Source organism: Podarcis raffonei, chromosome 2, assembly GCF_027172205.1.
Source record: "Podarcis raffonei isolate rPodRaf1 chromosome 2, rPodRaf1.pri, whole genome shotgun sequence".
Lineage (NCBI taxonomy): Eukaryota > Metazoa > Chordata > Lepidosauria > Squamata > Lacertidae > Podarcis > Podarcis raffonei.
Genome location: NC_070603.1, coordinates 122,276,580 through 122,301,131, shown reverse-complemented (window position 1 = coordinate 122,301,131; position 24,552 = coordinate 122,276,580). Strand labels below are relative to the sequence as shown.

General features: G+C 43.3%; 1 protein-coding gene across 1 annotated transcript; it reads right to left on the bottom strand.

The window, feature by feature from the left end:
* Window positions 1-6,366: 6,366 nt before the first annotated feature.
* Window positions 6,367-16,929, bottom strand: LOC128408847 (vomeronasal type-2 receptor 26-like). Its single transcript, XM_053378870.1, has 7 exons — window positions 16,709-16,929; window positions 15,991-16,282; window positions 14,322-14,513; window positions 10,323-10,928; window positions 9,670-9,897; window positions 7,725-7,851; window positions 6,367-7,277 (listed from the first exon to the last, which is right to left on the bottom strand). The coding sequence occupies exons 1-7, from the start codon at window positions 16,927-16,929 to the stop codon at window positions 6,367-6,369; spliced, it is 2,577 nt and encodes an 858-aa protein (XP_053234845.1).
* Window positions 16,930-24,552: the final 7,623 nt, after the last annotated feature.

Sequence of the window (24,552 nt, the reverse complement as noted above, 5' to 3'; positions counted from 1 at the left end):
GATCTTCAGTTTCCACTTCCTCTTGTATTTGGGTGGTAAAAACCTACCATTCTGTATCCAAGCCTTTTTGTATAAATACTGGTCTCTGATCTGGGCCTAATGGCCCCCATCTGAATGAAGTATCATGCATGACAAGAACCAACTGTGTCTGACTGTAGCTCACTGGCCAGGTCCGTGACTCTAACAATTGGTGTTAGGGTGGGGCATGCTAGACTTTACACTGTTAGCTTTCCTTGACTGTCTTTTATTGGTGAAAGATTCTTATTCTACGCCACAATCGCCTTAATAAAGTGTTTCATGTATTCCTCGTGCAGTTTCTTTAAGTACAATTGGCTTTGAATTTGGTTCCTGAATACAGTGGTACCTCAGGTTAAGTACTTAATTCATTTCGGAGGTCCGTACTTAACCTGAAACTGTTCTTAACCTGAAGACCACTTTAGCTAATGGGGCCTCCTGTTGCTGCTGCACCGCCGCAGCCCGATTTCTGTTCTCATCCTGAAGCAAAGTTCTTAACCTGAAGCACTATTTCTGGGTTAGTAGAGTCTGTACCCTGAAGCGTATGTAACCTGAAGCGTATGTAACCTGAGGTACCACTGTACTTGGAAATATGCCACTAAGTAATCCAGGCATGGAGGACGTGGGTGGCGCTGTGGGTAAAAGCCTCAGCGCCTAGGGCTTGCCGATCGAAAGGTCGGCGGTTCGAATCCCCGCGGCGGGGTGCGCTCCCGTTGCTCGGTCCCAGCACCTGCCAACCTAGCAGTTCGAAAGCACCCCCAGGTGCAAGTAGATAAATAGGGACCACTTACTGGCAGGAAGGTAAATGGCGTTTCCGTGTGCTGCGCTGGCTCGCCAGATGCAGCTTTGTCATGCTGGCCACGTGACCCGGAAGTGTCTTCGGACAGCGCTGGCCCCCGGCCTCTTAAGTGAGATGGGCGCACAACCCTAGAGTCTGTCAAGACTGGCCCGTACGGGCAGGGGTACCTTTACCTTTACCTTAATCCAGGCATAGGCAAACTTGGCCCTCCAGCTGTTTTGGGACTTCAACTCCCATCATCCCTTGCTAACAGGACCAGTGGTCAGGGATGGTGGGAATTATAGTCCCAAAACAGCTGGATGGCCGAATTTGCCTATGCCTGAAGTAATCTATGAACTTGGGACTTGAAAAACAAGGAGTGGGCTGTTTTGCAAATTCCAAGGATGTCAGGAAAAAATCTGAAATTCTCCCTCCTCAGGACTCAGGGACTACAGAGGTGGTAGCAGTACTACTGGGCAGAGTTGATTTTTCTTGGTTCATTTTATGACATCTGCAGGAAAAGGAAATTCTTCACATTCTGGAAGTGGTGAGATGAAAAAATCAGCCACAACTTCTTTACATAGTGGCAGTATAGAATGACAAAATTTTAAGGCTGCTTAATTGGGATATAACAGATATCAGTTCTATTATACCAGGCATGTCCAACTTCAAGTAGGCTCTAGATTCAGGTAGGTGGCCATGTTGGTCTGGCACAGTCAAAATAAATAAATAAAAATTTAAAAATGTCCAGTAGCACCTTAGAGACCAACTAATTTTTTTTCTTGGTGTGCATGCTTTCGTGTGCCTGCACACTTCTTCAGATACCTACCTGAATCTTAAATATTAACTGTAAGAGCTCAAAGTAAAGAGGCTTGTGGAGGTTTTAGGCAGATGCAATTTGGGGCTTAGGAATGCCCATGTTTTATTTGGTACTGTTGAGCAATTGTTTTTATATGCCAATCTAATACAGTTTCCGTGTGCTGCGCTGGCTCGCCAGATGCAGCTTTGTCACGCTGGCCACGTGACCCGGAAGTGTCTCCGGACAGCGCTGGCCCCTGGCCTCTTAAGTGAGATGGGCGCACAACCCCAGAGTCTGTCAAGACTGGCCCGTACGGGCAGGGGTACCTTTACCTTTACCTTTAATACAGTTTTCTATTTATAAATGGCTCACTTATATATCTTCAGATATCTCAAGGGCTGTCACATGGAAGAGGGAACAAGCTGGTTTTCTCCTGCTCTAGAAGGTAGGACTCAAACCAATGGCTTCAAGTTACAGGAGAGGAGATTCCAGCTAAACGCCAGAAAAAGCTTTCTGACAGTAAGAGCTGTTCAGCAGTGTGTAGGAGATTTTTCAGCAAAGGTTGGATGGCCATCTGTCATGGATGCATTGCAGGGGGTTGATTTATACCATCGGGTCCCTTCCAACTCTATGATTCTATGATGAGCACACTCTTACATTTCAATTATTTCCAAGTTCATCCAGTTCACAATGTCCAGGTCAGCTGCCAACTCTCCATTCTCATCCAAGTACACTCTGTCCATGGAAGAATTGTAGAACTGGGAGTTTCCCATGAAAGGGTGGAGCTAGAATGGCTATATATATATAATTATAAATAATTTGGGTGAAGGAATTGAGGGGATCCTCATCAAATTTGCAGATGACATCTATGTGGGAGGGGTACCAATGCCACAGAAGAAAGAATCGAGATTCAAGATAGCCTTAACAGATTGGAGAACTTGGTCCAAACTTACAAAATGAATTTCAGTAGGGACAAATGTCAGATTCTTCACTTAGGCAGGAAGAACCAGCTGCACAAATATAAAACAAGGGACACCTGGCTTGAAGCTATTGGTTTTGGTCCTACCCTCTGGAGAGGGGAAAACAAGCTTGATCCATCTTCCACGTGACAGCCCTTTAGATATTTGATGATGGCTATCAAATCTTCTCTCAGTCCCCTCTATTCCAGGCTAAATATATCAGAATTCCTCAACCATTCCTCATAAGGCTTGGTTTCCGGACCCTTCATCATCTTAGTTGCCCTCCTCTGAACACGTTAGAGCTTGTCAATATGCTTCTTATATTGTGGTACCCAGAACTGGACCCAGAATTTCAGGTGTGGTCTGACTAAAGCAGAAAAGAATGGTACTATTACTTTCCATGTTCTGGACACTATACTTCTGCTGATGGAACCTAGAAGTGCATTAGCTTTCCCTCCCCTCATGCATCACACTGTGGACTCATATCAAGTGTGTGGTGGAGGAGCTGTTCAACAGTGAAACACACTCCCTCAGAAGGTGGTGCACTTTCCTTCATTGGAGGTTTTTAAGCTGAGGTTGGATGGTTATCCATCATGTTGTTGTTTAGTCATTTAGTCGTGTCCGACTCTTCGTGACCCCATGGACCAGAGCACGCCAGGCACTTCTGTCTTCCACTGCCTCCCGCAGTTTGATCAAACTCATGCTGGTAGCCTCGAGAACACCGTCCCACCATCTCGTCCTCTGTCGTCCCCTTCTCCTTGTGCCCTCCATCTTTCCCAACATCAGGGTCTTTTCCAGGGAGTCTTCTCTTCTCATGAGGTGGCCAAAGTATCGGAGCCTCAGCTTCATGATCTGTCCTTCCAGTGAGCACTCAGGGCTGATTTCTTTCAGAATGGAGAGGTTTGATCTTCTTGCAGTCCATGGGACTCTCAAGAGTCTCCTCCAGCACCAGAATTCAAAAGCATCAGTTCTTCGGTGATCAGCCTTCTTTATGGTCCAGCTCTCACTTCCATACATCACTACTGGGAAAACCATAGCTTTTACTATACAGACCTTTGATGGCAAGGTGATGTCTCTACTTTTTAAGTGATGTCTCTACTTTTTATCCATCATAGATGCTTTAATTGAGATTCCTACATTTCATGAAATTTACGGCATGTAATGCCTTAAGAGAAAATATTATGAAGATGATCTATAGGTGGTACATAACCCCAGTCAAGCTTGCAAAGATTTACCATTTGCCTGATAATAAATGTTGGAAATGTAAGGAAAAGGAAGGTACATTCTTTCACCTCTGGTGGACGTGCCCGAAGATTAAGGCATTCTGGGAAATGATCTATAATGAACTGAAAAAGGTATTTAAATATACCTTCCCTAAGAAACCAGAGGCCTTTCTCTTGGGTATTGTCGGCCAAGGGGTGTTAAAGACGGATATAACTTTTTTTATGTATGCTACAACAGCAGCAAGAATACTTATTGCGAAGTACTGGAAGACACAAGATCTACCCACTCTGGAAGAATGGCAGATGAAGGTGATTGACTACATGGGTCTGGCAGAAATGACGAGCAGAATCCGAAACCAGGGAAGAGAAGCAGCGGAAGAAGAATGGAAAAAATTTAAGGACTATTTAAAGAAATATTATAAAATTAATGAAAGCTAAAATGATGTTGGACTAGAAAATAAATGGTTACTATTAGTAATGGATAAGATAAGGAGAATAAGGAAGATTAAACTAAAATTAAAATAAGGGAAGATTTGCTGAATAAATGATTAGAAATTGGAATACAGAAAAGGGAGGCATGAGGAAGTCGGTGAAGTAAGGTATAAGAAAATAAGATCTGAAATTGTACTTGTTTCTGTTTTTGTTTGTTTGTTTGTTGTGTTTATTGTATTGTATTGTTATGTTTCTGTTGTTATAAAAAACTCTTTAATAAAAAATTATATATAAAAAAAATAATAATAATTGAGATTCCTACATTAGTGATGGTTGGACTAGATGACCCGCAAGATCCCTTCCAACTCTGTAGTTTTATGATTCCTTGACTCTATTACTTTATGCTGCGAACGTCCCTGAATTTTTTGCTGAAGGATGGTATACAAATTTAATAAATGAAAATAATAAGCATTCCAGGCACATAGCTATTATCTGCTCTCTCTAGAAATACTCTGCTGCCTTTAAAGTGATTTTTAAAAGTTCCAACTAAACACCTATTTTTTATTTTTAAATAATTCAAACAAGATTTGTAAGCTTTTTAATTAACAAAAAAAAGTTTACAAAAAACAATATAAAATATTATTAGTAGAATGACAATAAAAGCAACATCACATTGATCAAAATATCAATAAAGTCTGTTGTGTTAAAACGCATACTATCTGACTAAATATACAAAAACAAATACAGCCACACCTTGGTTCTTGAACGGAATCAACAACCAAGGCACAGCTTTCGATTGGCTGCAGGAGCTTCCTGCACGCAATCAGAAGCCATGGAAGCCTCGTCGGACATTCGGCTTCCAAAGAACGTTCGCAAACCAGAACACTCACTTCTGGGTTTGCAGTGTTCGGGAGCCAAAACGTTCGACTCGCAAGGCATTCGGCTTCCAAAGTACGACTATACAAGAAACTCTGAAATATACAAAGTAAAAAAGATAAATTGAATGCATATTAATGGAGCAACAATATTAATATGTCAGAAATTTTACAAATGTATATAAATATTAAATGTTATTTTAACGAGCCCATGAGCCATCTAGACACAGGTTCCAGAAAAAAACAAAACCAGAAAAACTAAGCTAGAGCACAGTTGTGCCAGGCAGATGCCCAAATAGCACCCTGTTCTGGAGGGAAGGCTTATGGAGAGTCTGTGCAACATCAGCTTCCTTGCTTAGGGGAACTCTAGGGTACGGGTCTTACTCCAAACAGGCTATTAGTTCCTAAGGGCCAGTAATGCCTGTGAAATGGTTGTGTCCCATGAGATAAGTTTAAGGGGGAATAGAGAGAGGCTAACTTGGGGACCTTCCTCACATGTTCTCAAATTGTAATTCTAGGACAATGATTCTTGCATTGTACAATCAATTATCATGTTCAGCAGAGATGTCTACGTTGGAAAAGGGAATACCTGCCATGGCTGTAGCCTTTGAGCTTCCAGCTTCATCACCCTCTGCTGTGAATACGCAGCATTTAAGGCATGTGCAACAGTTTGGACAGTGTTGTAGATCTTGCCGCTGTCAAGAGAGAGAATTCTTTGCAGAATATCTTGTGGCAGCATCTCCAGTTTCTCTCTCTCTCTCTGCGTCTGGTCCAGCCTTTCACTGATGATGCATGCCTTAAATAGAAACAATTATAATCTGTCTCCACAATCTTTTTCATAACAGGGAAAAGGTGAGGGAGAATATCATAGTTTCTCCATTCTTTTATCATAATTGCGAAGGATAAAAAAAGGGATTTGTTGGAAAGATATGCTACTGTGCATTAAGTCCAACGTGAGAACTGTTAACATTAATGTCAGTTTGCCATTTCAGATAAGTCTGTTAGTTTTAATAGTCATTCTTCCATTGTTGGTAATGATGTGTCCTATCTTTCTGCGTATAAAAGTCTCACAGATGCAATCATATATTACAACAAAGTTCCATAGTCCTTTCCTAATTATATATCCGTACATCCCAGCAGGAAGATTTCTGGTGTCATTATTTCTGTGCTTTCAAGTAGATGAATATTTCCAATTTATTTTATCTTTTGTCAGACTCTGGACAAGTATGTGAGCTTTATTACTACTATGCTTAACATAAAGAGTTAAAACTGAATACTTTACGATTCAGGTATCATCTTTAGATGTTCTTGTCAGGTAATCTTTTGTATTCAGATCAGGCCTCAATACAATAATATAACATTTTGGCATGAATATGCAGCCCAGAAGCCCGGCACTGGAGGCCAAGATAGAGAAGACCTGCACGGCTATCATGTACTTCCCCTTGGTGCTCAGGTAGGTGGGCACAAAGGACACCCAAACACTGCAGAAGACCAGCATACTGAAGGCGATCAGCTTGGCTTCATTGAAGACTCCAGGAAGCTTCCTGGCTAGAAAAGCCACCGTGAAGCAGATGGCAGCCAGGAAGCCCATGTAGCCAAGGGAACCATAAAACATGGCAGCAGACCCTTCATTACATTGCAGGATGATCTGCCCAGGTTGGGAGCTCATGTCAGAGTCTGGGAATGGGGGAGAGGTTCCCAACCAGATAGCGCAGATGATCACTTGGACACTGGAACAGGAAATGACAATGGAGTTGGCCAGACTCTTCCCCAGCCATCTCCTCACCTTGTTCCCTGGCTTAGTGGCCAGGAAGGCCAGCACCACAGTGATGGTTTTGGCCAACACAGAAGAGACGGCAACTGAGAAGATGGTGCTGAAGGCAGATTGCTGGAGAAGGCAGGTGGCTTTCTTTGGCCGGCCAATGAAGAGAAAGGAGGACAAAAAAGAAAGCAGGAGGGAGAGAAGGAGGATGTAGCAGAGGTCCCGGTTGTTGGCTTTGACTATGGGAGTTTCCTGGTATTTAATGAATATCCCTAATGCAAAGCCTATGGTTAAGGACAAGAAGAGGGCAAAGGAAGATAGGACGATTCCCATGTTTTCTTCGTAAGTCAAGAAGGTGATAATCTTGTGGACACATTGATCTCGGGCCTTGTTTGGATGTTGATCGTTTGGACATTTGATACAAAACTCTGCATCTGCAAAAAAACAAGACTAATAACAGCTTTATATCTAACGGGACCTTTTTTACTTTAAAGAAGGAAATCTTGGGGCGCGGCATGCAAAATGGTGTCATAATCGAGAGGGTTCTTCTGCACACCTCACAATAACTCCATCAGTGATTTACAGCAAGAAATATAGGCTTTTGTGAATTAATGCATTCATTCCTGATCCTCGGTGGACAGGCATTTATTGATTTATGTGTTTCTATCCTGCTTTTCAAGCAGATTGCAATATTAGCAAACAAATAAAATACTAATCTGTAAAGAAGTGGACTGCAACCCAAGTCCATAAGAAAACTCTTCCTATAGATGGTGGCTATCCAGTGTTAATCCAACTCGGAAGAGATCATGAAAATAGACATAAGTAACCTGAGACCTATGCCCTCTTCCTGAAGGGTGGTCCTTTACACTGAAGCCACCCACCTTCCTGAGTGGAGATGGTCCCTTCTGGGCAGGGAATGCAGTCATAGCAGCAAAGTGGCTTTCCTTCCTGAACCATCCTGAGGAACCCAGGGTGACATCTTTCCACACACCTGGAAGGCGGCAGGGGCTAGACATAAAAACAAGGAGTGCCAAGCAAAATGTGTTAGAGCTAATTTATCTATTGAAATAAGGCACAGAGTTGGTAAGGATTCAACGTGGACTCCACAACCATGGTTTACCTATAAGCTTGTAAGTGTGCAAAAATCTAACAACTCCATTGTCACTTGAGGTCTGTTCAGTGCAGGGCAGCCAAATGGGGTCACAGGGCCCCATTGCTCCAAGAGCTGCATTGGCTGCCTCTTTGGTATGGAACCCAATCCATGGTGCTGGGACTTATATGTGTTACGATATGGATGCAATGCTGCTGCAAACTGCTAGCTTGAAAAGTAAACATGATGGGAATGTTGGGACTGTCCGTGGGAAACAGAGGGACAGTCATTTCACAGTGCGAAGCACCGGAATTAGCTCAGAGTGTAATATGAGCTCTTCCGGTTGTTCCTGTCCAGGAAGTGCAGGAAGTGTTTGTCTCTACACTGCTGGAGTTTGAAGAGAGCAGTCATGTTTTTTGTAATGTTGCAAAGACAGAAATAAAAGCATGTAAATACATTTCTGTCTATCTCTTTCCCCTGCCAGGGGGCAGGAAAGAGGGGGTGTGTTCTTCTCACGTTTGAGAAGAATCGCCTATCGAGACCTTGCCTGCGCTTGCTGGGAATGCAGCCAGGGAGGTCAACTGGGAATCAAGCCGGGTGCATGGGATTGTTGCCAGTTTCTCCTGATATGGGCTTGAATTCCCGACATCATGGAAGGTCCTTAAATGTTCAGGACCCAAGTACCGTATTTTTCGCTCTATAGGATGCACCGTTTCCCCTCGAAAAATGAAGGGGAAATGTGTGTGCGTCCTATGGAGCGAATGCAGGCTTTCGCTGAAGCCTGGAGAGCGAGAGGGGTCGGTGCGCACTGACCCCTCTCGCTTTCCAGGCTTCAGGCAGCTATACGCTTGCGGACAGCAGCCTGCAGCCTGAAGCCTGACGAGCGCTGCGCCAACTCCCACTGTGCTCGCCGGGCTTCAGGCAGCCACAAGCCTTCTGAGGGCGGTGGGAGTTCCCTCCTGGTTCTGAAGGCTTGCGGATAGCAGGCTGCAGCCTGAAGCCCGGCGAGCGCAGCGCCAACTCCCGCGACCTGTTGGGGGGCTGGGGTCGGGGGAAGCTCGGGTTTCCCCCGTCCCAAGCGCCGCAAGCTCCGGAAGCGACGGCGAGGTTGCGTGCAATCTTGCCGCCGCTCCTGGACCTGGGGTGGTGGTGGGAATAATTCCCCCCTTTATTCCCCCCCTGAAAACTAGGTGCGCCCTATGGTCCGGTGCGCCCTATGGAGCGAAAAATATGGTACTTAAAGGAGATGTATAAGAGAAGCCTTGCTTGCCGTCCAACAGACTAGCAGAACAAGCTGCGTGCTAACACACAACAGGGCCTTGTCTGCTGTGGCATCCTGGATGTGGGAATTCTAAGGAAGGGCAAGCTAAAAGTATAATAAATAATTATACTGCTTCCCTGTTCATTCCTGTGTCCACTTCCCTTCTTCTGTTGATTCTCCTGGGTCCAATTTTATAGTGCATACCTGTCCTCTAATGTCAAAATAGAGGTGGTCAAGGTGAACACAGTGGAAACTGCTATTTTCAAGTCTGCATTCAATAGAATTTTCCATTACCTATTTTACACACATCCCAAATAAACAGATACCCAAGCCTCACTGTTAGATCTTGAAGAACTGCTGGATGTTGGCGTTGGAAGACATTTGAAGGAAGCCCCCCCACACACACAACCTGGTACACTTATTAGATCTTAAGGAACTGGAAATACTGTGAAATGAAAGAGATGGTTTCTCCCACCTTATTGTTCCATTTGAGCCATGCAATGGCATTCTGGTCAATGGTGAACTGTACATCTGAGGATCCCTGTCTGCTGATACTCCCAAGCTTCAATTTAGAAATGGACTTATTGGTAGACTTCATCCAGTTCACAATGTCCAGGTCAGCTGCCAACTCTCCATTCTCATCCAAGTACACTCTGTCCATGGAAGAATTGTAGAACTGGGAGTTTCCCATGAAAGGGTGGAGCTAGAATGGCAAAGAGAACAGCAGCATTTAGAAGACAGGAACCCACCTTGGCTACTCCATTTTGCCCATTTCTTGCTTGGCTCTCCTTTGAACAGTGGCTGAGAGTTGTGTGTCCTTAAAAAGTTGGCTACATTAATTCAAGGTAACATACAGGTAAGAAAGACTAAGGCTGCCATCCTGTATATGCGTATCAGGGAACATGTTTCACTGAACCTAAAGTGACGTTTTGCTAAACCTACGTAGTAATTTTATTACACAGCAAGACACAAATCTCTTCCTTCCTTCAGCATTAAATGTGGGCTGGCTGAGCTAACTGTTAGGTGTGATTGGAGCTGGTTGACTGACTGTACCGAAAGAGAGCTCACTAATGGCTCCTTGTCATCTTGAAAAAAAGTGACAAGTGTCTATGTTGGAAAAGGGAATACCTGCCATGGCTGTAGCCTTTGAGCTTCCAGCTTCATCGCCCTCTGTTGAGAATACGCAGCATTTAAGGCATGTGCCACAGTCTGTACAGTGTTGTAAATCTTGCCGCTGTCTAGAGAGAGGATTCTTTGCAACAAATCTTGTGGCAGCATCTCCAGTTTCTCTCTCTCTCTGCATCTGGTCCAGCCTTTCACTGATGATGCATGCCTTAAATAGAAACAATTATTATCTTTCTCCACAATCTTTTTAATTACAGGGAAAAGGCGAGGGAAAATATCATAGTTTTTTTGTTCTTTTATCATAATAAGGAAGGAAAGGAAAGCATGGATATGTTGGAAGGTTATGCTACTGTCCATTAAGTCCAAAGTGAGTTCCCCCATAGCTGTTGTGATCAAGACTTTCCCTGCAAGAGGTTTTATTAACATGCCAAATACAAATTGTATCATTCGTATTCCAATTAAGATATAATTCATGTCCACATAGTAAACAAATACATGGACTTGTCTCCACTTGAAGAAGGAAAGATAATTGACCACTGCACCATTCTTATTCCCCAGTGGGATATTTTGTAGGATGGCAACACAAATAAAACCCACTGACAAATACCCCTTCCTCTTGGTTCATGTGGGAACCAATGACACTGCAAGCAATAGCCTCCAGAAGATCAAAAGAGATTACGAGGCTCTGGGCAGGAAACTGAAGCAATTAAATGCACAAATTGTCATCTCATCTGTCCTCCCAGTTGAACGACGTGGCCCAGGGAGAGAGGGAAAAATAGTGGAAGTGAACAACTGGCTTCGCAAATGGTGTAAACAGGAACGGTTTGGATTCTTAGATCACGGAATGCAGTTTCTTGAAGATGGACTTCTGGCAAGCGATGGGCTGCACCTCACAACGGTTGGGAGGAATGTTTTTGCAAAAAATCTCAGAAACCTCATCAGGAGGGCTTTAAACTGACTAATGTGGGGGAGGGAGACAGTGCTCCTGAAGGTAGGAGTCTATCAATTGATGAAGATGATCATCCAAATGTCATAGACCGAATGGAGCAAACAGCACGCAGACCTAGTGGTGGGAGGAAAAAATCCTTAAATAAGAGACACGGGGGAATGATTAATGGACTTCAGTGTCTGTACACTAATGCGCAAAGCATGGGAAATAAACAAGATGAGCTTGAGCTCCTGGTACAGCAAACTAAATATGACATAATAGGAATCACTGAAACCTGGTGGGATAAGTCCCACGATTGGAATGTAATAATGGAGGGATACAATCTATTTCAGAGAAACAGACCAGACAAGAAAGGAGGAGGAGTGGCGTTATATGTCAGGGATGTGTATACCTGTGAAGAGATCCAAGATTTAGAACCTCAAAGCCAAAGTGAGAGCATTTGGGTCAAAATTAAGGGAGAGAAGAATAACAGTGACCTCATTGTGGGAGTTTACTATAGATCCCCAAGCCAAACGGAGGACATAGATGATGCCTTCCTGGAACAGATGGCCAAGCATGCAAAAGGAAGGGAGATAGTAGTAATGGGGGACTTCAATTACCCGGATATTTGTTGGATGTCAAACTCAGCCAAGAGCATAAGGTCAAACAGATTCCTCACTGGCCTTGCGGACAACTTCATTGTCCAGAAAGTGGGAGAAGCAACAAGAGGAACAGCCATTTTAGATCTGGTCCTAACCAATGTTGATGACCTGGTTAGTGGGGTAGAAGTGGAAGGATCATTAGGCGCGAGTGATCATGCTCTTCTGAAGTTTACTATACAGCGGAAAGGAGCAGCCAAGCATACTAGGACTCAATTTCTCGACTTTAAGAAAGCCAACTTCATAAAACTTAGGGAAGTGCTTGGTGAGATCCCATGGACAGTAATACTAAAAGGAAAGGGAGTTCATGATGGCTGGGAGTTTGTTAAGAGGGAGATAGTAAAAGCACAACTTCAGGCAATACCAATGAGACGGAAACATGGAAGGTGCCTAAAGAAGCCAGGGTGGCTATCTAAAGAACTTTTAACTGAGTTAAGATTAAAAAAGGATGTGTACAAAAAATGGAAAAGGGGGGAAACCACCAAAGAGGAATTCAAACAAATAGCCAGCACGTGTAGACACAAAGTCAGAAAAGCTAAAGCACAGAATGAACTCAGGCTTGCTAGAGAGGTTAAAAGCAACAAAAAAGGCTTTTATGGGTATGTTCGTAGCAAAAGGAAGAACAAAGAAACAGTGGGGTCACTCAGAGGAGAAGATGGTGAAATGCAAACAGGGGACACAGAAAGGGCTGAACTCCTCAATGCCTTCTTTGCCTCAGTCTTCTCCGATAAAGAAAACAATGCCCGACCTGAAGAATTTGGAGCAAATGATTCAGCAGAGGAAACACAGCCCAGAATAACTAAGGAGATAGTACAAGAATACTTGGCTAGTCTAGATGTATTCAAGTCTCCAGGGCCAGATGAACTGCATCCAAGAGTATTAAAAGAACTGGCAGATGTGATTTCAGAACCACTGGCAGTCATCTTTGAGAATTCCTGGAGAACAGGCGAAGTCCCGGCAGACTGGAGGAGGGCAAATGTTGTCCCTATTTTCAAAAAGGGGAAAAGAGAGGACCCAAATAATTACCGCCCAGTCAGTCTGACATCAATACCAGGGAAGATTCTGGAGCAGATCATTAAGCAAACAGTCTGTGAGCACCTAGAAAGGAATGCTGTGATCACCAATAGTCAGCATGGATTTCTGAAAAATAAGTCATGTCAGACTAACCTGATCTCGTTTTTTGACAGAATTACAAGCCTGGTAGATGAAGGGAACGCAGTGGATGTAGCCTACCTTGATTTCAGCAAGGCATTTGACAAGGTGCCCCATGATATTCTTGTAAAGAAGCTGGTTAAATGCGGTCTTGACTATGCTACCACTCAGTGGATTTGTAACTGGCTGACTGACCGAACCCAAAGGGTGCTCATCAATGGTTCCTCTTCATCCTGGAGAAGAGTGACTAGTGGGGTGCCACAGGGTTCTGTCTTGGGCCCGGTCTTATTCAACATCTTTATCAACGACTTGGATGATGGACTCAAGGGCATCCTGATCAAATTTGCAGATGACACCAAACTGGGAGGGGTGGCTAACACCCCAGAGGACAGGATCACACTTCAAAACGACCTTGACAGATTAGAGAACTGGGCCAAAACAAACAAGATGAATTTTAACAGGGAGAAATGTAAAGTATTGCACTTGGGCAAAAAAAATGAGAGGCACAAATACAAGATGGGTGACACCTGGCTTGAGAGCACTACATGTGAAAAGGATCTAGGAGTCTTGGTTGACCACAAACTTGACATGAGCCAACAGTGTGACGCGGCAGCTAAAAAAGCCAATGCAATTCTGGGCTGCATCAATAGGAGTATAGCATCTAGATCAAGGGAAGTAATAGTGCCACTGTATTCTGCTCTGGTCAGACCTCACCTGGAGTACTGTGTCCAGTTCTGGGCACCACAGTTCAAGAAGGACATTGACAAACTGGAACGTGTCCAGAGGAGGGCAACCAAAATGGTCAAAGGCCTGGAAACGATGCCTTATGAGGAACGGCTAAGGGAGCTGGGCATGTTTAGCCTGGAGAAGAGGAGGTTAAGGGGTGATATGATAGCCATGTTCAAATATATAAAAGGATGTCACATAGAGGAGGGAGAAAGGTTGTTTTCTGCTGCTCCAGAGAAGCGGACACGGAGCAATGGATCCAAACTACAAGAAAGAAGATTCCACCTAAACATTAGGAAGAACTTCCTGACAGTAAGAGCTGTTCGACAGTGGAATTTGCTGCCAAGGAGTGTGGTGGAGTCTCCTTCTTTGGAGGTCTTTAAGCAGAGGCTTGACAACCATATGTCAGGAGTGCTCTGATGGTGTTTCCTGCTTGGCAGGGGGTTGGACTCGATGGCCCTTGTGGTCTCTTCCAACTCTATGATTCTATGATTCTATGATTCTATGATTCTATGAAATCCGCCTTTCAATGAGAACAGGCATCAAGGTCTTCTTGAACCTCTCTCCGTTGTCAGTTTCTGGCACAAGGAGACCAATAAAAGTCCATCTGAAGTGCTGGAGCAGCTTGACAATCCCTGGGTACAGAGCTTCTTCTTTGGGGACCATCCGATAGAAAAAAGGAAACTGGCTCTTGTCATTCACACCATGAGAGACAAAAGCATAGCTGACCTGGCAAGAAAAGAAAGATTGTTGGCTTGTTTTGGCTCAAAGCCCACATATTTCTTACACCAGATAACAAACACTTCCCATGTAGAGATAAATCTTCCCAGATCCAGAACACAGAAGCCTGCTTTTATTTGTATGGAGTTCTTGAATTTCTGTTTTTATATGCTTTTATACTACTTTCATCTTGCATTTTTAATTTAATGGTATTGTTACCATTTTGAGCTATTGATCTGAACCTGCAAACAAGTTCAGAAGACCCAGAGAAGGGGAGGGGTGAGCTGTCAGGTACATGGGTCCCCCGAGCACACCGGGAGAGTCACCCTCGGAAGTTAAGCTGAGTGAGGAAGCTGTCTGTCTGATTTCTGAGACAGCAGCATGGGGGCCCTCCTCATTTCCAGGGAAGGAGCGTTTCATTTCCAGGAAGAGGAGGAGGAGTTGGACATCAGCCAAGACATTGCCAGGCAATCATCAGATAAGACTTGTGGATCTTCGGAGGGGGGTTTGCATTCAATCTGAGAGTCCAAAAACTTGGTTAGAAAAGGTTAGAGAACAAAGGAGGGGGGAATAAGGAAGGTGGGGTTTTGGCGTTCCTCCTGTTGGAGAGAGTGGGACAATCTCAGACTGGAGCAGCTAATCAGAACATGGCAGTCTGCCCTGCTCTGAATGTGTTTCTTTCTTTGTTTTTAATAAAGTTGTAACAAACTGACAGGAGAGTCTTCTCTGCTTTATCAGGCTGCTTGCCTGCAGAGATCATTATATGAACCATTTGTCTAGTTATGAATGAGATCTCAGAAAATACTTTTGTCCAGATCTCTTTTACTTTGGAGCAGTCCTGCCACGTATGCCACTAGGTTTCGATGTTTTGACAGCCCCTCCAGCATAAGGGGAAACACCCCTTTGTGCAAAATATATTAATTGTGGTGTGAAGTACCAGCCATGTATTATCTTCTTGGAGAGTTCCCTGGTTTGAACCAAAGAATGCCTTGAAGCAGAGCTTACTTGAAATTTCTTCTTTCACATGAACTCCCTGGTTGTTTTCCCTGTATGACTACTACTACTACTACTACTATTTGAATTCTCCATCTTCTCCCCTGACAAGAGCTCAAGTTGGTTTCCAGATAAAATACAAACAGCTAAAAACATAGGGGAAATAAATAGGCAGAAAGGAAATGAATGTAGCAGGAACCTCAAAGCCACTGAAGAGGTATGTCTCCAAAGGAGTCTGCAGAACAACTATCATCAATGGGATATCATCTTGTTCATTTTAATAAAGTCAGCATTGTGATTCTGCTACAAATTCTGAAAGAACTCCTTTGAGAAGAGATGCTCATTCGAGAGAATCTAGATATGTGTCTGTCCACCAAGAGAAATCCCTCCCAAATCACTCTTCTGTCTCACTTTGCGCATCTCTTTTACCCCCTCTTTTAGTTCTCTGCAATGAGGCTCGGCCAGAAAATGCCATATCCCTCTCCATTCCTACCTGTGGGATTTTATAGATGCCCAATGTGCCTGAAAGCAAGACGGAGTTTTGAGAGTCAGCCATTTCCAGAACAGTCAGGAAATCATTCCGTCTTCCACATTTGTAGTTTGGAATATTTGCCTTCCCGGTAGACAGCAGGTCTAGCAAAGCGTCATAGGTCACCCTTCCATCAAAAAAGTTCTCATGGATGCTGTAGCCCAGGGTGATGTTGAAGGAGAGCCTGGCATTCTGGTTGAACTCTTGAATGGCAAGCAAGAAAGAGAGCACCTCCCAGTACTTTGTGTTTCCTTTCCTGCAAAAATATACAGATTGTGTCGTCATCCTGCAGGTGTAGCAGATTTATCTGAGGGATTTTTAAGGCAAGCTTTAACCGGTGATATAAAAACCTGGATTTTATTTCCAGAACTTTACTTGTGCTTGCACTGATTCAGAACCAAAGCCAGCAGCTCAAAAGCTCACCTAATTATATCTCATTGGAAGAGGGAGAGGATAGCCTTTGTGAAGGAACTGCACCGCTAAAAAGGAATAAACGTATTGTATTTATTTTGGGGGGGGACATTTGGGGTTGATTTGTTTTCTAGGACAAATCTTGGTTGGCAGTCATCTGACTCTTCTTTGATTTTTAGTATGTTCATGGACCTATAGTCTATAATCAAATGTAGCTCGAAGGTATGATTGTGGGGAGAAGAAATAACTTCACCCCCACAAAATATCTTACCATTTAAAGCTGGAAGAGGGAGTCCTGTTGAAGGTTTGTTCATGAAATATGGCTTTTGTGGGAGAGATGATCCCACTAATGAAATGGTCTCCTGGCCTGTAATAATTGAATGGGTCTATCTGACTCCTCTCCAAAGTTAATGAGCATTTTGCCTTCTGCATCTCACAGTCTGCATAAGGCAACAGCAGCAGCAGAAGAAGAACAAGAAGAATCACCGTCATTCTGGGACTGCCTGGAACAGCCCTCTCCCTTGTGAATGCTCCCCTCAGTTCATTAAATGAAGCCAAACCCTTCTTGCAAGCTGATGGAGTCCAAGCAAGACTTCACATCTGAAGGGATAGAAGACAAACTCATGACTACATATTCCTACTCACCTGCCCTATATCTCTGTCCAAACTGTTGATAACATTTATGTCCATGTCCTTTCCGCCTTGCATGCACAATGTCACCTCACGTAGCTCTTGTTTCTGATTTTTATTTTAATGGCATCAAATAGTATCTTTGGACAAATCCCAGGAGTTTTGGTGTGTAGAAATGAGGAGGATCACTACGATTTTGATAATCATAAGGCAGATAAGCATTGGCTCTGCAACATCCTGCAATATTTACATGGCTCCATGCTCAGGTGCAGGGCTGGAGAAAAACATGTTTTGCAACAGCCCTCAGATGTCACTCTAGACTCTAAGATTGCGAAGGGAAGTGGCAGCTGAACATATCTAAACTTTGTGGAAAAGCACATTCACAAGAGTCAGGATCACATTTGGTTTTCAGACAGTGAAACTCTGCTCTATAGGCCAGATTAGGCCCATCATATCCCCCTCCCCTTTTGACCTGTATGGCTGTTACGGTCAATCTGTGTCGCTCCAACAACCCTTCACTTGACATTTCTTTTCAAGGGGTGCTCAAGGAAGTAATTAAGGTGAATCTTACTCAGTACGTCTTCTGATAAGACCTACCAAGGCTTGCATACTTCACTCTCTTATTCGCACTCACACAGAAGAACAGCTCTCTACCATGTATACCTTGGTCAAGAAACCAGTCCTAAAGCTCACCCAAGTTCTGGTTGGTGCCAGGAGTGCCCAGAGGTTCTGCTGTCAATGTGAGCAGCAAAGATTGGCAATGCTGCTTGAAGCTCCTCTTGCCAAAGAAGAGTCTTCTGGGACTGGCCAGAGACTCATGTAGTCCAGTATCCTGTTCCCATGTTGGCCAAGCAGACATCTGGGATGTCCACAGACAGGTCCTGAGCACAACAGTGCTGTCCCTCCCTACAGTTTCCAACAAAGGGAATTCAGAAGCATGCTGCCTGCAACAGTGGAAAAGCAGGGAGGTAGGGAGGAAGTTTCATACCAGATTTAGGGGACCTGCACAGGGGTCTTGCCCAGCCCTCTTGGACTCACTACTTTAGGTCCTAGATTTCCCTCTTTTGGTCCCTTTGATTTCCCTCTATACGTCAATGTTGGTTTTGAACCCCCTTATTATGGAAGTGAGAGCTGGACAATAAAGAAGGCTTATCGCCGAAGAATGGATGATTTTGAATTATGGTGCTGGAGGAGACTCTTGAGTGTCCTATGGACTGCAAGAAGATCAAACGCATCCATTCTGAAGGAAATCAGCCCTGAGTGCTCACTGGAAGGACAGATCCTGAAGCTGAGGCTCCAATACTTTGGCCACCTCATGAGAAGAGAAGACTCCCTGGAAAAGACCCTGATGCTGGGAAAGATTGAGGGCACAAGGAGAAGGGGATGATAGAGGACGAGATGGTTGGGCAATGTTTTTGAAGCTACCAGCATGAGTTTGACCAAACTGCGGGAGGCAGTGGAAGACAGGAGTGCCTGGCGTGCTCTGGTCCATGGGGTCACGAAGAGTCGGACATGACTAAGCGGCTAAACAACAACAACAAATTGATTCAAGGGCCTAATGAACCCAAATATTTTGGGTGGTGTCATATAAAATCTCTATGGCTCTGTCCTACTGCACCTGATCCTAAGAGGCAGGTTTCACGTCCTTCCTGCCATCTATGGGCTCATGAAACATAGGGGGCCCTGGGGGGGGGGAGAGACATTGCTTTGGAGTATCACTGTATGTCAGACAGTTAACAAAGGTCAGCAATACTATACTGCACTGGGACATAGTAGAACAACTATGTACAACACAGTTCTTTTAGCGTCCCAAGGAAAGTTGGAATGCAGTTATTCACATTCAGTATTGTAGCTGAAAGTGATTCTACCTTTGTCTGCCTCTCAATCCGGACAGATAGCTTATTGAATGGAGCGACCAAGATTTTCCAGCAAAACAGTCTCCCAGTCAAACTTCTGCATTTAGTCAGAATGTTGCCATTCAAACTTTCTTCTAAGCTTGTTCTGCTGCCTAACATGGACCTCGGAGAGCACAACCCCTCTACTAATCACCACCACCACTGGCCTAACCCTGTTTTGTCTGTAGTGGCCCATTTCAAGTAAGACCTGCTCACCTCCCACTCAAGAGCTCCCTTGGGCAGGGAGAGGTGGTGTTGCCGAGGCTCCCCCTAACACTTCCTTTAGTGGAGTTCTACTTTCATTTGCCTCTGAATCGCACCTCACAAGCTCCTTGAGCTGCATGTGCAAGCGAGTATTCTGAATTAACCCTTCCTTGGCTTTTTATCTGCAAGGATAAACTGACACACTCTGGCACATTCTGACTCTGCAGTGGCCACAGGTCCCCTGTGCATAATGTACTGCTTTCTCAGAGACAAGTCACAGAAAATACCTGATCAACCAAACCATTGCGACTAATGCTCCTCTGGGGTCACCTTGACTTGTCTTTTTTGCTAGCAGATGATAAACTGAGGGACAGTTTCGCCATTGCAATAGTCAGTCACATAGATGCACCCACAAGATGTTAGGATATAGTTCCATTTCACCTTAAAAGGGTACAGGCGTGATGTTTGTGTATCACATGCGTGTTTACTCCCAGCACTGTCTGCTGGGAGCTTCCGTTGTATGCTGCTTTTGTATTACAGCTGTTTTTCCTGGAGACGAAGGGATGCAGTCATGTTTTCCTTTGTTCCTGAACTATGCTGAATAAAGCTGTAAATATGCTCTCTCTGTATGCATCTTCCATTGTGGATGATTTATACACTCTGCTGACAGAGTGTGCACGGGTCTCAGAACATACCTGAGGCTCGTGTCGCTAATTGACTGATGCTGTTCCACGGGAGACCGGTGATCGTCTGGAGCCAGCTGGGGGCCTGCCTGATGCCCCCGTCTCCCTGGCAGTATCCCAACACAAAATTCCCCATGAAGGGGCTGAGCAGCCACAAATTTCAGTGCCAGGGCCATCCATGCTGCCTGGCAGCAATGGCGCCGGGCACCCCCTATCGTGGCGCCAAAATGGCACTCCTGCCATTCAAACTTTCTTCTAAGCTTGTTCTGCTGCCTAACATTGACCTCAGAGAACACAGCACCTCTACTAACCACCACCACCACCGGCCAAACCCTGTTTTCTCTGTAGTGGCCAATTTCAAGTAAGACCTGCTCACCTCTCACTCAAGAACTGCCTTGGGCAGGGAAGGTGGTGTTGCAGAGGTTCCCCCTAAGACTTCCTCCCCCTTCGTTGGAGTGCTACTTTGGCCCTTATCAAGCTCCACTAAGCTCCAGTCTTTGTTGAAGGATCTGTGTGTATTGCTGGAGTCTGAATTAAGTGTCTGGGTGGCTGATGTTACTGTTTGATTTGTATGGAGATTTGTAAAGTTTCTGTTCCATTGATACACATGAAACCAATCTATTCCACCAGCATATACACCAGCATTTTATATTTTATATACACCAGCATTTCTTGTATTTCTTCTTCACTTTATTTTTTCAGTTTCTTTTATTTGTTGTTCTAAAGATCAGGTATTGGCTGTGTGCTGGGAATCTGTTTCTATGAACCTGCACAATTTGATGCTGAGCCAAGAAGATATCTCCCAATTCCATAAGAAAGATATATTTTCTGGCACTACCCTATGGCTTGTTAGCCAGATTTCCCATTAAGTTCAATGGGACACAGAGATAAGAATGTACTGAATGGGAACCTGGACTTACTTACCTGGGAGTAAGCCCCATGGGCCATATGCCTCAATGAAAAAAGCAGTTCCTAATTCTTAATGAATTAATGGTGAGTGGATTTCTGTGGAGGATCAGAGGCTTGCATGTCTCTGAATGTCATTTGTTGGGGAACAAGACCACCAAAGGTCTTGTAGTAAAACAGAGGGGACACTTATACATGTTTGGTGGACCTGTGAAAAAAATCAAAAGCTTCTGGAACGCAGAACACAGTATGTGACGAGCTTAAAAAAAAGTTTAAGTATAACTTAATGAAAAATACATAAGCTTTTCTATTGGGGGAATGGACACAGGTATAGCAAGAGAAGATCAGAAAATATTCCTCTATGTCACGGGAGCAACAAGGATCCTAATTGCTAAAAACTGGGGGGGGGGGGGACCTGTGCCAACAAAAAAGGAATGTCAAGACAAACTGTTAGAGTATATTGAACTGGCTAGATTAACAGAGGCAATTAGAGATCACACAAGAGTTTCAAAAAGCATGGTGAAAATGCAGAGAATACTTCACAAAACAGTGCCCTAAAATACATACCTGTACTTGTTTTGATTAATGTCTGCAGGAGACTTTGTGGATATTTAACTTATTATAAGAAAAATCTTAATAATTATTCATAAAGGAAACAGTTTAGAAGAAGAAGAAGAAGAAGAGGAAGAAGAGGAGTTTGGATTTGATACCCCGCTTTATCACTACCCGAAGGAGTTTCAAAGCAGCTAACATTCTCCTTTCCCTTCCTGCCCCACAACAAACACTCTGTGAGGTGAGTGGGGCTGAGAGACTTCAGAGTAGTGTGACTAGCCCAAGGTCACCCAGCAGCTGCATGTGGAGGAGCAGGGAAGCGAAGCCGGTTCCCCAGATTACGAGTCCACCGCTTTTAACCACTACACCACACTGGCTAAATAAGGAGGCCTGATACTGGATAAAGGAAGTCTTTTATTTCGTTGTTTGTATTGTTGTATGTTATGTTCACGTTTAATGAGGGTGGATTGTGTATTGGGGGGTAGGGGGTTTATGTTATGTTGCAAATAAAATTCCAATAAAATTATTAAAATTAAAAGACCACCAAAGGTCTACTGCCCCCATGCCCTGCTTGTGAGCTTCTCAGGTTGTTTTCTGCTGCTCCAGAGAAGCGGAGCAGGTTGTTTTCTGCTGCTCAGGTTGTTTTCTGCTGCTCCAGAGAAGCGGACACGGAGCAATGGATCCAAACTACAAGAAAGAAGATTCCACCTAAACATTAGGAAGAACTTCCTGACAGTAAGAGCTGTTCGACAGTGGAATTTGCTGCCAAGGAGTGTGGTGGAGTCTCCTCCTTTGGAGGTCTTTAAGCAGAGGCTTGACAACCATATGTCAGGAGTGCCCTGATGGTGTTTCCTGCTTGGCAGGGGGTTGGACTCGATGGCCCTTGTGGTCTCTTCCAACTCTATGATTCTATGATTCAAAGGTGTGTGATCAGCCACTGAAATATACAGCATGCTGTAAATCTGAAAACTACGGTGGAAAAAAGAACAATCTGGGACGCAAGCAAAGCGGTTATGAGAGGGTTCCTGATTCAACAGAATGCAATAAAAAAGAGATCTCAAAATGAGAAAAAAGGAAAAATTTTGGAGAAAATAAAAGGAGAGAAGAAGCTAAGATCCAAACCAAACTCAAAAGAGATTTTAAGAGAAATTAAGTTATATCAGGTACAATATATGAAATTGATTAATGAGGAAGTAGAATGGAAAATTAAGCAAATGAGACAAAAGACTTTTGAGTCAGCTAATAAATGTGGAAAACTATTGGCGTGGCAGTTGAAAAAAAGACAGAAGTTAAATACGATTACAAATCTTGAGATTGACGGGAAAAATATACAGAACCCGGCGGAGATTAGAAGGTGTTTCCAGAGATACTTTAAACAACTTTACACGCAAGGGCCGCAGAAAGAAACTGATATAGACCAATTTTTAAGAACCAATGGATTACAAAAAATATTTCAAGAAAATAAAACAACATTAAATCATCAAATCACAGAACAAGAAATTGAAGGTGCCATTCAGAATATGCAACTGGGCAAATCTCCAGGACCGGACGGACTAACCTCCAAATATTACAGGACTCTGAAAGACTTTTTAATTCAACCATTAAAGGAGGTTTTCAACGAGATTATGGAAGGGAAGAAGGCGCCGGAATCGTGGAAAGAAGCATACATCACATTGATACCCAAGACAGAAGCTGAAAAGACACAATTAAAGAACTACCGTCCCATCTCCCTTTTAAATGTGGATTACAAAATCTTTGCAGACATCTTAGCTAATAGACTCAAAAAAGTGTTAACTGAAGTAATACATAAGGACCAGGCAGGCTTTCTTCCAGGCAGACACTTATCTGATAACACAAGGAATATAATTGACATTTTGGAGTTGTTGCAAACGAATATTAATACGAAGGCAGTATTAGTTTTTATTGATGCGGAGAAGGCCTTTGATAATATTTCTTGGAGCTTTATGAAGAAAAATCTTAAAGGGATGGGAGTGGGACAGGGGTTCGAAAATGGTATAGGAGCAATTTATTCAGAACAAAAAGCAAAATTGATAGTAAATAATGTGGTGACTGAAGACTTTATGATAGAAAAAGGAACACGTCAGGGCTGCCCTATCTCTCCATTATTATTTATTTCGGTCCTGGAGGTGCTGTTGAACATGATCAGAAGGGACCGGTCTATTAAAGGAATTCAGGTCGGAGCTAAACAATATAAATTGAAAGCTTTCGCAGATGATTTGGTTTTGACAGTACAGGAGCCAGAATCTAGTATGAAAAGAGCTTTGGAATTGATTAAAGAATTTGGTCATGTGGCAGGATTTAGATTAAACAAGTTAAAAACTAAAGTATTAGAGAAGAATTTAACACCAGTGGAAAAGGAAAGGTTTCAGAATGAAACAGGTTTAATTGTGGTAAAGAAAGTGAAATACCTAGGGATTAATATGACTGCGAAAAATTTGAATCTATTTAAAGACAACTATGAGAAATGTTGGTTAGAAGTTAAAAAAGATTTAGAAATTTGGTCTAATTTGAAGCTTTCCTTGTTGGGTCGAATTGCAGCTATAAAGATGAATGTTTTGCCAAAAATGTTATTTTTGTTCCAATCTTTGCAAATTTTGGACAAGATGGATTGTTTCAAGAAGTGGCAGAGAGATATCTCTAGATTTATCTGGCAGGGCAAGAAACCTAGAATAAAGTTTAAAATTTTAACTGATGTAAAAGAAAGAGGTGGATTTGCCCTGCCAGACCTTAAATTGTACTATGAATCAGCATCTTTTTGCTGGTTAAAAGACTGGCTGCTTCTTGAGAACACGGACATTCTGGATTTAGAAGGTTTTAATAATGTTTTTGGGTGGCATGCATATTTGTGGTACGACAAGGTTAAAGCACACAAGGCGTTTAAAAATCATATTGTCAGGAAAGCATTGTTTAATGTCTGGATAAGATATAAAGACTTGCTGGAGAATAAAACCCCAAGGTGGCTGTCGCCAATGGAAGCTAAGTCTCAGAAAAAGCTCAATATGGAGGCCAAATGGCCAAAATATTGGGAAATTTTGGAGCAAGAAGGTGACAAATTGAAATTGCAGAGTTTTGAGAAATTAAAAGATAAAGTGCGAGATTGGCTTCATTATTATCAAATAAGAGAGGCCTATAATTTGGACAAAAAAATTGGCTTCCAGGTGGAGAAATCAAAATTGGAAACAGAATTGCTAGAACCAAAAACTAAGATTTTGTCAAAGATGTAT